General features: G+C 37.8%; 1 protein-coding gene across 1 annotated transcript; it reads right to left on the bottom strand.

Annotated features, from left to right (window-relative positions):
* Positions 1-294: 294 nt before the first annotated feature.
* ubald1a (UBA-like domain containing 1a) lies at positions 295-11,963 on the bottom strand. The gene is made up of 3 exons (XM_079850495.1): positions 11,696-11,963; positions 11,119-11,178; positions 295-1,907 (listed from the first exon to the last, which is right to left on the bottom strand). The coding sequence occupies exons 1-3, from the start codon at positions 11,801-11,803 to the stop codon at positions 1,608-1,610; spliced, it is 468 nt and encodes a 155-aa protein (XP_079706621.1). The 5' UTR covers positions 11,804-11,963; the 3' UTR covers positions 295-1,607.
* Positions 11,964-12,792: the final 829 nt, after the last annotated feature.

The following is a 12,792-nucleotide window of genomic DNA, read 5'->3' as shown; positions in this document are numbered from 1 at the left end:
AGTGTCAATCAACAGTCGTGGGACTGGGAGGGGCTTGTGCAAAAGTACGTCACATTGCCCAGAATCTGAGAACGGGTTGTTCTGAGACACTGCACAAAAAAACAGCACTGGGTGGATTTGTATCATTATAGGGTGGTTGTGTACACACACTGCCAACACACATTTATGTTAAAAATTAATTTTGCATAATAGGTGCCCTTTAAGTAATATTTATATTAAACCTTCTTATAAACTGACCTGTACAATCAGAGTATCACAACAACAAACAATGGACAATCAATCCAGGAACGGAAGTCACACCATAGGACATACAATATTTATTCAGGAACACAAACAATGATAAGTTAATTATCAGGTAGTCCACAAATATTGTGGGAATGGTATCAATACAGTCAAACGGGGGAAAACATACATGGAAAACCATTTGGGAACAAGTGACCCCAAAAGAAAAGTTTGATCAGAAATTGGTGCAAATGTAAAATAAAACAAATGAATTTATAAAATAGGTTACTGACTGCTTCTTGATAATGATTGTTTTCATCCAATAAGAAATTAAACTATTTTTTACATAAATAGAAATACAAAAGAAGATGGGGCCAGGATTACAACTTGAATAGGAGATAATTTTTCTATAACTGTTAATGAGACAGAATTCCCGAAAAGCGTTCATGTAGAATTCCCCCAAAAAGCAAGAAACTACAAAATATGATATACATATGAATGCATCATGCAAAGTGGCAAATCTGCTTACAAACATGTTGTATAGTAGTCTGTTTTAATGTAGCTTTAGCGGCATGGATTTACTCTCCCCAACTAAGAAACAACACACCTAAACCAGCTAACCAGCTCCCCCAAAAACAGATTTAAATAAAACTGTGAACCATGAGTATAAAATATCCAGATCTTTCAGAATAAATTTTCAGACCAATCTTTACAATCTTTGAGGACATCAATGAGTTACTGCATAATGGACAAAGCAAAGCATCATGGAAAATCCGTTTCGAGTTCGAAAAAAGTGTGTTCAACTAGTGAGATTCCCTGATTGGTTGAGTAGAGTCAGATGACCAGTGAGGTACGAAAAAAGTCCCATTATCCAACGGGGAAAGAGAAAATGTAAGTCCGATACACAATGTTTAAGTGTGTAAGTCTCACACACTGTACACATGAACGCTTGCATTACTAGTTAGTTAAAAACCGCAAAAACAGATCGCTAATCCACATGCAACGTCTTGCATAAAGAACATCAGATAAAAGGATAAAAAGTAAAACGTGAGAAAAGTTGCTGCCTCAGATGCTAGACGTCCATCTTTGAGAAAATACCAGAAATAATCCAAGGGCGCAATGATCATAGTCCCATATATGTTAAACTACTTTTTTATTATAGAAAAAAAAAATTCAGTTGCTTTCTTTCTTAGTAATACAATGTGCGCTTGTTTCTTTATTTTTCTTATTACCTTTGTGTTGGCTTTCGCTCCTCTTCTGTAAATGTCCATGTTGCTTGGTTATTCTTGGTTGCGCTCTCTTCCTCTCCATGTTTGGTGAGTGAGAGAGAAAAACCAGTGCCCCTGACCCTCGCTCCCCTCCCGTGGGCCGTGTAGTCCAGGCCCTCATCTCTCGGCCTCCATGGCGACGCTGGCCTTCTGTTCAGTTGCCGCTTGCTGGTTGACAGCCGAGGGCCAGCCTGGGGGCGGGTGGGCCTGTTGCGGGGAAGGCCCCTGAGTCCATAAGCCCTGCTGGTTGGGCACGGGTGGGGTCATGCCCCAGCTGACCGGAGGTGGAGGGGGCGAGGTGGCCATGCTGGGACTGCTGCTGCTGTTGAAGCTTTCTGAGGCTTTGAGTCGCGAGAACATGGTGAGGGCGTCTGGGAAGTTTGGTGGCGTCGCGGGTGTGTTGGCAGGAGTGCACATCTGAAAACAAACGGATGAAGAAAGAATCACAAATGTGTTCTTTGATAATGCACATAATTGCACAAAACTTACACTATTGTTGTAAAGTTTGGGGTCGGCAAGATTGTACGGTAACACTTTATTTTGATGGTCCCTTTTACACATTCTGTTAACTAGAAGTAACGCTGCACCTACATGTCTACTAACTCTTATTAGAGTGTTAGTAGAGTATTAGTAGACTGGTAGTGTTAGGGTTAGAACAAGTTGACATGTACTTGCAAAGAAACTTATAGTCAGTAGAACATCTGTTGGGGGACAATCAAAATAAACAGATATTAAGCAGACAGTCTAATAATACTCAAATGACTCTAGTTGACTCATAAGTAAAACGTTACTTATAGTCAACAGAATGTTCAAAGGGTACCATCAAAATAAAGTGTAACAGATTGTACAGTAACAGTTTGAATATATTTTAAATATATAATTTATTCCTTTGATGCAAAGCTGAATTTTCAGCAGCCATTACTCCAGTCTTCAGTCACATGATTCTTCCGAAATCTGATTTGTTGCTCAAGAAACATTTCTTATTATTATCAATGCTAAAAACATTTGTGCTGCTTAACGTTTTTGTGATACATTTTGAGATACAAATCTTTTTTCATACATTTCTTTAATATAATTTCTGATGTATCATGAAAATAAAACGTATTTATTCATCTTGCTGACCTCAAACTTTTGAACAGGTGTGTATATATTTTTTATTTTACTTCATACACTTTAATCAAATTAAATCAGTTAACCAAGATCTTGCTCCACCTCTAAAATGACTTTCCTTTTTTCAGACTGAAGGACAGATCAGTGGCAAAATTCAATTCTGCTAAGGTGTCCCAGCAGATCATCCCGACATTCCCTCCCTTCCTTCGCATTCTTGCTGCCTGTGCTGATTGGTGCTCTTCGAACAGTTCTACTTCCTGTTTCTCATCTATGCCCAGGCATCACCCGCTCTGCCTTCCTCTGTGTGATGTTCGGCTACTCCATTACCTCGGTGACCTTCCCATTGTCCTATCTAAACTCGCTGTCCTCTGTCCACAGCAAAACTCACATTTACAGAGGTACACAATAGGCCTCATGAGAGCACCCCCGCCATCCTGCAATGTTTTTGGCGGGAGAGCAACATCACCAGAATAAACAACATTTCAAAGGCTGCCACAAATGCGCACATGAGTAGTCTGTGGGTTGAATTAGGACTAATATGTGGGGGGAAATCTAGAGATTTTTGTGAATGAAAGCTAAATGAATGGACAGCGTTTCATTGGGATACTTCCTGATGTGCCCTTGCACAGGTACCGTATGAGAAACATGCCCATATTGTCTTACTGCTGCGATCAAATCCGTATCGGTGTCCCATCCTGTCAGCAACCTTGAATCCTGCCGTCTGCAGTTTTTATTGACCCATCAGTAAGGATATCTCGCCAAAAACCACAATCACCCTATTGTGGCTGGTCAAAAGTCTCAAATGGACTTCAGTGTCCCTAGATGGCTTTAATTCACAAAAGTGTTTACAACAGGAAGTCTGAGGGATAAAAAAAAGCTATGAAGCTGTTACTAGGCTTCAAATGGCACTGAGGGGGCGTTTTTGAGAGTCACACAAAATGGCATCTAATAATGCATCAGCCGTCAGGACAGCTGCTGCAGATGTGGAGAAGGTCAGTGGCTTAACACGGCCGTCAAACCGAGAGCAGATGCATCTGCAGATCCTCCATAATTCAGAAACATCGACAAGAGATGCAGTGTACATAACAAACACGCTCTGGTCAACAGCTGGGTTGCTGTGGAAATATTTTGGTTGTGAGGACAGATCTGTTGATGAGAAATGAGGTCAGAGTTGGCGTAGAAAAACAGAACCTGTGGTGCACAGCCCAGTCCACTTTGTTACACTGCATTTTTTGTTTGTTACACTTCATTTACTTGGAAACCTAGTGAATGTTTAACTGTTTTTGTCTGTTTCGGGACACTGTTAAAGCTGTGTGTTACCAACAGAACTGTAAGAATATGTTTTCAAACCGGCTTCTAAACACACCCCTTGTCTTTCACTGGTTGGACAAAAAGACAGGCCAGCCTCAAACTCACGCCATTAGATGAGCCGATGTTGCAGTTAAAATTCCGAGGTTGGAATTCTAAGAATGTTTAGATAGAAATACGATATTTTTTTTTTACAGGTATTTTAAATTGTGCATTGCATTGTGATTTGTTTTAGGGTTAAAAGAAATGTACGTAAACTTAAAGGATTATGTCCTGGGAGAAAATTAGCACTACTTTTTCTGGTTTTCAACATATTTTTTTGTACAGACCCACATGTTAAAACTTTTTTTTTTTTTTTTTTTAGAGAAATCCACTAACAAACAACCTACATAGGCTATTTTTCTCTCTAAATATTAAAGTCAATCAAAAAAAAGTTTTTAACATTGAAATAATAAGGTGTTTGAGTGGTTTCTTTTTAAAACAAGACCAATAGAGAGCAATAGTGCCAGCTAAATATTTTAGCAACCTTGGTTCTGAAAGTATTTTTCCCATAAAGAGTTATAACCATGAACCAAACCAACCAGCTACAAGGTGAATCAAAACAATACAAACTTTGAAATTTCTTTGAAACTTTGAAAATCGGTGAAAATGACAAAGGTACAACACTGCTTCAGTGACAGAAATAACTACAATCCCATTAAGCATCGTTAGTAACAATTGAATTAAACACGATAGAAAAATATAATCATTTGCTATATCCAGCAAAGTAAACTATCATTTCTGCAAGCTTTTTTCAAGATATATATGGGTGTCTTTCCAAAAAAGGACAATTAGAGACTCCAGAAGGACACCTAATAACCAAATGATATAAGGAGTCCATATAATTCATACATTTCCGCACATTTATATAAGGAGTCCATATAATTCATACATTTATGCACACCAAAGCGCGCACACACACACACACACACACATGTCTGGTTCACTATCTTTGTGGGGACTCTCCATAGACTTAATGGTTTTTATACTGTACAAACTGTATATTCTATCTCCTTACACTAACCCTACCCCTAAACCTACCCATCACAGAAAACTTTCTGCATTTTTACATTTTCAAAAAAATATAATTTAGTATGTTTATTAACCCATTTCCCTCGTGGGGACCGCTGGCTGGTTTAAAGCTTGTTTACATTTCTAGACATGTCAATTTGTGATACCAAACAGGACCACATGGATATATACCACAGCATATACCATCGATTAACAAACTCGTAGCTTTAGATTTATAAATTATTGTTAAATGAATGGGATTTTTACTTCCTGAACCCAACTGCTGGACTCTATAAAACATTGACGATGATCCAGGTCAAATGTGGGACTTGGAAAAAAACATTGTTTTGAATCAATAATGTTTTGACTCCAAAATGGACATAATTGTGTTGTGTGTCCATTTCCAACATGAACCAATGCAAAAAAATGTGTTAAACATTATTAAACATTGTGTTTGGTATTCCAAGCGCATCCGTAAACATTGCATGGGCATCAGGAAAAATAAATGAAGAGCATCGATTATGTTTCCCTTTCTATTGTTCAAGTAGCCAGACTGTTCCAATCCAGAAACAAGCAGTGGGGTGGGGGTGGGGGTTTACGGATTTCACGTGAGCTTGAGAAAAACGCTCCTCCATTCCACTGGAATAGCTTAAAATATTTAACATAAAACAAAGGAAAGCTTTCAAATTCCTTTGAACTGAACCAGTGAAACTGAATTCACCGCTCCATGCATACACTGTAGCTCGGAGGTTCTACTACATCCTCACGCATGTACACATGACTGGAATTATGGAAAGTGATAACATTGTTAGCAGATGGCGTATGAAATATCTTTCAATATTTGTGCAAATATTGAATGTGGATAAGGTTTGTAATGAGATAATTGACGGTTCACTGCAGTGTTCCATTGTTCCAACAGAACTGCACTGCCTGATCTGCTGCACGCATATCTGTGAGTCTCGGAGAGAAAGAGAGACGCTGGGAGGTGTGGACAATGCCTTCAGGAGCTGCTTTGATTTTTAGAACTGTAATTTGTAATCACATACTGCAGAGATGCAGAGGTTTTTCCTGATCTCTGCACTCTATTATCGTGTGTGTGCGTCTGTTCAAGTGTTTGCACATATGTGAGCAAATGATCTCTCCGTTTGAGGCTTGATTATTAACCTGAGTGTTGGCACAGTACAGAGGGATTTCAGAGCCAAAACAAAAATAGACAAATATTGTCTGAATATGGATGGTTTTTATGGTGAAAACAAGACGTAACACTTACTGTATACTCAAATCAAGGACACGACTGGCCAATGCTGGCTGCAGTGTCCTCTGCCAAGTTATGTGCATCGTAAAACAGCTAAAGTTGTTCAATCAGAGCAGTTTAAAAGGCATCCAACTGAAAGACATCATGGAGAGTTATGACATTCTTTTTTCAGCATGATGAACAGAAGTAGCGACAGATTCTTTCTTCCGTATTTTGATGTACATCCGAGCGTTTATCAAACAGCTTATTGAAAAATAAAAATGTACTGGGACTTGGTTCTATGTTAATTGGATTGTGAATTTTCATGTCGTGCTTTAAACTGTTTGTCCTGGAGTATGTATGTGAACAGAAATACATGAAACAGAAAGGCATGGATGTTTGTACTATAACTATGACAAAATACTCTATACTTTAATGGCCTGTTCACACCAAGAATGTAAAAATAACTATAATGATAACTCCACGTCCACACCAACAACGATAAATTACAGTTAATTTTAAGCTTGCATGTGATGTTATGTCGTCTGTCGCTTTAAACACACATTATCTTTAAAATCAGGTGGATTCTGATTGGTTGTCTTTATCATTCATCAGCTAGAAAAAAATTCTTTTGCAATTCATTCCAATGATATTATACTTCAGCCGCTAATGCTATAGATGCGGGGGTGGAGTTCCGCAGTGATAAGTTTCAAGAGCATGCTAGCACACAAGAAAAAAGAAAAGAAAAGCTAGCATAGCATGTGTTTTTAGAGGTTTTGATTCAGGGGAATGGAATCCTCTATGGAGCGGCCTCTACCAGCAGGGGTAATTTTGGCCATGGGTTGCTAACCTTCCAAACCTTGATGTCTTGGTTTGACATGTGCATGACAAGTTACTTCTTGTTCGCACATTTGCAATGCATGCTGGGAAACAATGCCTGTAAATGTGGTTTATGTGGTTGACTCTCTCTGGCACCCTAATAACACAAAGCAAGAAATGCCAGATGCTTCAGTTCAAACAGAATCATGGTCTCAGAGTGAAATACTTTGCATACATTGACTTTTGACATTCCAGCATAAAAAACAAATAAAAAAACTTCTTAATTTTTTTCTTTATAATGTTTCACAAGGTCTGATTATCCCACTTCCCCAATTCACAGCCTCCAAAAGAGAGAACATCTGCTCTCTTTCATTGGCAACATGACTGTAAGGTCATCAAGATAAGGAGCTTCGCTCCATGATCATTTTAATCAAACTGTCTGTTAACTGCCATAAACTCGTCATTACTCTAACCTTTTCTCAACTCTGTCTACACTGCAGATTGTATCTAAACATTTTAATATTGCCTATTCTTTCTTAGGTCACACCCAGTAACAAACAACAGTAAAAGTTACCAGAACTTGTACCCCTCCCTCTCAGCCCCAATGCCAGGAAAAGAGCCTTTTCTACTCTTTGTGTGTTAAATCCTGTTTTAATTACTGGAGTTGACTGCATGGTCAGAGCTTCACTAACAAAATTCCTTGGGAAAACGTTATTTGTCAAAATGTGGATTTTTACATTTATGTCCTTTGGTAATGAACCATACATTCTGCTTATGTTTGATTTCAAATATATTTTACTCGATTATAGAAATCAATAGAACAGATCTATATCTTTGTTTAATAATTGATGACCTAAATTAAATTAGAATCTTCAATTGAAAAAAACACTAAATATTTGATTAAGTCGCATCCCCTGCAATGGCACTACTGCCCTGCATGCTGTAATAAGAAAAAATGTCTTTTGCAATATAATATGGTAACAAAAAGACATACATTACAAGTCACTATTAATCATAAGCAATAAATCCTTTTATTTATATAATATTCATACTGTTTTTGTCCTTTCTAATAACAGAGTGAATTTTACTGTGAATTAGGCTACTTTTTTGTGTTTCAAAACCCAGATAATTAAGTTTTTCAGTGTGACATCCAAATTTCTTTTTTGAGTATTGGGCTCAGCATGTGAGTTATGAGTTAACGTGGTCAGCAATTACTGTAGGACTACACCCACAGGGTCACTCTAGGAGACAAACATCTAACATTACATCTGTCCAGAGCATGACCTCAGCCCTTGACGACTTGCCCATTCACAACAATCACTTCCTAATAATTAACGTTTATTAGTAAAATGAATGAACAGCAATGCATTCAGATGTTAAGCTTCAGGGAGGCATGAACATGTGGTCAACTTTAATTGCGGCTGTGATGTTGTGCTTTAAAATAAACGCTTGAATGAGTAGCCTAGTTCATGCAAAAAAAAAAAAAAAAAACCTCACTCTCATGTTGAGTAAATGATTTTATGTTAAGACTACAGTCAACATCAGTGATTGATTTTCAACAACCAATTCTGAAATCCTGTTTACTTAGGACCCCTCCAAACAAGACTGCAGGACCAAACCAACATAAAAGAACACTCTGTGACGTAAGCACACAAGTATTTTTTAATACACTTATAACTTCACTTTCAATCAAAATTAGTGTGCCAGCGCAAGGGAAATTGTGGCGCAAACTTGATTAGGAGAGCATAACTAATAACATTAGTAAGTGTTGGTAGCCATGCCACAAAAATCACACCTCTGATTCTTGTGTTTTCACCTGGATCTATTTAAATTATGAGGCAGTGGACAAAGTATCCTGCGTTCAGTCTCAAGCAATGATCCATAGGTACTTTTGTATTCTCACATCAATAAACCTCAAACAAACATGGGGTCAACTGATATCTGAAATATTGCACAACATTGTGTACTGATGTGTAATATGTAACTGAACATCAAAGATTGTCAAATTTTAATTACATAATAATTATTATTATTTTTATGAACCAGCCTGACTGCCATTAAAAATAACTGACCCAAAAGAACGATTCACTCACAATTCGAACATTTCTGACTTGCAAGCATGTTTTGATCTACACAAGAACATTATTTACTAGATTAAATATTTTACAGCAAAGCATAACTAGAAAAATGTATCTTCACTATAGGTTTACTATTTACTATTACTATAGGTAGGTTTACACGACAACGTTGTACTAAAAACGGAACAGTTTTTCCCTTGCATTTTTGGCGTAGCCCCTACGGACGACAATGTTGTCAAACGATCCCTGTTCACACAGATCCACAAAAACGACTAAAATCGTTGCATTATACATGCCAAGCCAGTAGTTGGCGATGTCACTCTGTAAAGAAACACTTTAGCATATAGACTGAACACATAATAGAGAGCCTAAGTCCCGCCCCTCCGCTTCCGGCTCATGGGACCTTATTTCGGAAAAAATATGTATGGAAGTCAATGGCGAGAGATAACTTATCTTTTTATTCCGTCTGAACTGTGCCCTGAACTACACATATGATGTTTGTCAATTTAAAATGTAATTATGAAAGTCAAGAAAGTCGCAGTTTGTCATAAAACAGAAGAGTAACGTTTAGTTTTATGTGAAAATCGCTCAATGAACTACATCTCTCGTCTCGCACTATGTACGTCACAAGATCCGTTGCTCGTATGTGTGTATTCTGGCTCAAAACACTCGGGCATGACGGCGTAACGTTACGATTATAATGTAAGACTATAGAAAAAATGACAGACGTTAGCTTCAGTAAAGTTAGCTTCATTCATTGAGAGAAAAGGTATGACGTCGTTGCATGTGCGCCTTCTGGGTTTGTAGTCTTTGTAATTACGTATTTTCACAGTCTTATACCTCAGCAGTTTTACATCAAGCTGCGACTTTCTTGACTTTAAAATGTATCTTTTAAATTGACAAACATTATGTGTAAATCAGGGCACAATTCAAACGAGATCAAAATATTTGTTGTCTCTCGCCATTGACTCCCATACAATATTTTTCCGAAATAAGGTCCCATGGTGGTCGACCGGAAGGGGAGGGACTTAGGCTCTCTATACTCATGCGCATGATGTCATCGTTTTCACAAATACAAGTATTTGTAGTTTAAATGGAGATGATAACGGTAATGGTGTAGTTTTCAAAAACTATCACTTTGAATCACATTTCTGAAATACATAACTTGGACACAGTCACCTCTGATAACAGAACACTCTAAATTGTAATGTAGACATGCATTTACTGTAAAGCTGCTTTAAAACAATATGTATTGTGAAAAGCACTATACAAATAAATGTGAATTGAATTGAATTGAATCCCATTTTCAAAAGTTTGTGTTTGCAGGCCCCCAAAACACTGTTGTCATGTAAATGAACGGCCAAAAAGTTTTCCGTTTTTTGTTTCGTGTAAGCTGCCCCTAAGTTCAAGTTAATTTCATAATTCACTAACACATTATTAAAATCAAAAGCTGTATATATTAACATTATTTAATGGACACCAGTCCAGCTAACATGAACAATGAACAGTAAACTAAACATTTACTAATAGGATCTTGTTGTATTAGTGTATTGGGACTTTAGTGTTAATATTTCAAGGTTTTTTAGTGACAGTAGGATATTCCAGAACTCCATCATCATGATGCACATATCATATGTTCCCTTTTAATAAAGGAGTTAAACACTAGCCCTATTCAAGAAGACACTGATTTTTGCTTGACCGATGAAATCCCACATCCGTGATACTTTAACCTTGCGGCCATTATTTCATTTCAGTTATGCTGCAACAAAGAAATACTGCCTACCTCGGCACACTACAGTAATAACAGTGAACACACAGCGCCTGTGTGTGTCAGTGTGTGTGTTTATTTCTGGAAGCCCCGTCTCTCCGCAACATGGCCGACACTATGGCTACAGCTTTACATTGTTATTGTTGCAGCCACGATATAAACTGAGCTCGTATATTAGCATAACAAACACGTGCAACAGAAAAAAAGTTAAATTCATTAAAGTAAACACTTATTAACAGAGATGGCGGCTTTCTTACTCACCATTTGATGATGGTGACCGTAGGGTATATTTGTCTCTTGAAAGAAGGCACTAAGGGCTGTCTGTGAGTGAGAGATCATAACACAACATTACTTCACATGCTGTTTAGTAATATTTAAACATTGTTCATATCACGCTATAGCCTACCGGGGAACTGATGGGGTTTCACTTATTTTTAGCGAGCTGAAACGAAAGCTCAACATTGATACACTCTGCTGTAGTGTAATCTGTCAGTGGTCATCTTCATTGCATAATAGCAAGGGAAGCTAGTACACTGTGTCATGAGGAAGGATTATAGTATTTAATCTGGAGTAAACTCTAATTGGATAGTAGTCTATCTTTGTTGAGCTTTTCGCAATTGTTATAGCCTACTAAAGGGTGTATTTAAGTGCCTTTTTATCAAAAAAATAAAACACATTAATAGATTTGAAATGCCCAAGGATGAAAATAAAACTGGTTTGGGTCATTGTTAATAGTCATTCCTAGAAATGGCAACTAGACGCGCGACAATGTATACAGTGCATTACATAAACAATGCACTGGCGTAGGCATGCATAGTGTGCTGTCCGTTGCGCTCACCTCAAACTGCCAATGTGCCGCTTGCAAAAGCTGTTTCGCCTGGTCTGCGGCACATCCAGCTGTCAGGACGAACTGGTTTATCATAACTTGATGCTTGAGTTCATCCATATTCGCTGGTGTTTATTTCCGAGCCACGAACAATAGTGCTTTACCCGGGACAGGATTTTTGAGATTTAGTCTCTCCGCTTTTCTCTTTCAGTCGTCCACCATTACAGCCGGTTGAGCAAACACAAATATTTACTGTAGGAGCGCTGGCGTAACGAGCGCCAGATGATTGACAGCGTGAAGCAGCCAATCAGAGAGGGGCGGAGGTCATGGGAATTGTAGGCGTAAGGATTCCACGTTTGTTGTGTTTCTGATGATACTGCATTCGTTTGACGTGTGTGTTGAAGCGCTCGAGATAGATGATTACGATTTTGATTATACAAAGTTAAATCATTCATTGTTAAACAGAGAAAAAATGCATATATGAACTACACGACCAGGATAATAGTGCGTGTTTAAGTTGCTCTTTAAACACCAAAACTCCATATCCCGGCATGCAACGCTTTGTTTGTTAAGTTCTAGAAGGCAGAATTTATGAATGACGGTCGCTCCCGTCCAATTCCCATTCGAGCTATGCCACTACTTTCCCAAATATGGTAAATAAATCTTCCAACACCAATTAAATCACTTGCATCTTTATAGAAGACCATCTGATGTACTTGGGCACAGTCCTTTGTACTGTTAATAGTAAGCATATGACGACAACTTTTACATGACGTTGCTTTTACTTTTAATAACAGCGCGTGACCGCTTGACAAAATTATATGACTGAGAAAAAAAACAAAAAACACACACACACAAACACGCATCTTCAACACAAATACTGAATAAACAAAATATATACAAATTCAATTGTGCTCGGCACGCTCCATCCATGAAATAAGTTTAGGTGTTATAAAATAAGATTTTAGACAAAAGGCGAAATTACCATTTGCAGCACTGGCATTTGAATTTAAAAACTATCACGTGAATCAAAAACATAACTCAGTGAATGTACTTAACAGGAAATTAAAAGGGCATTAGTGTCGAATTAATGTTTCTTTTGTGGCGTG

Source organism: Squalius cephalus (assembly GCF_949319135.1).
Source record: "Squalius cephalus genome assembly, chromosome: 19".
Classification (NCBI taxonomy): domain Eukaryota; kingdom Metazoa; phylum Chordata; class Actinopteri; order Cypriniformes; family Leuciscidae; genus Squalius; species Squalius cephalus.
This window is presented reverse-complemented; position numbering and strand designations above follow the sequence as displayed.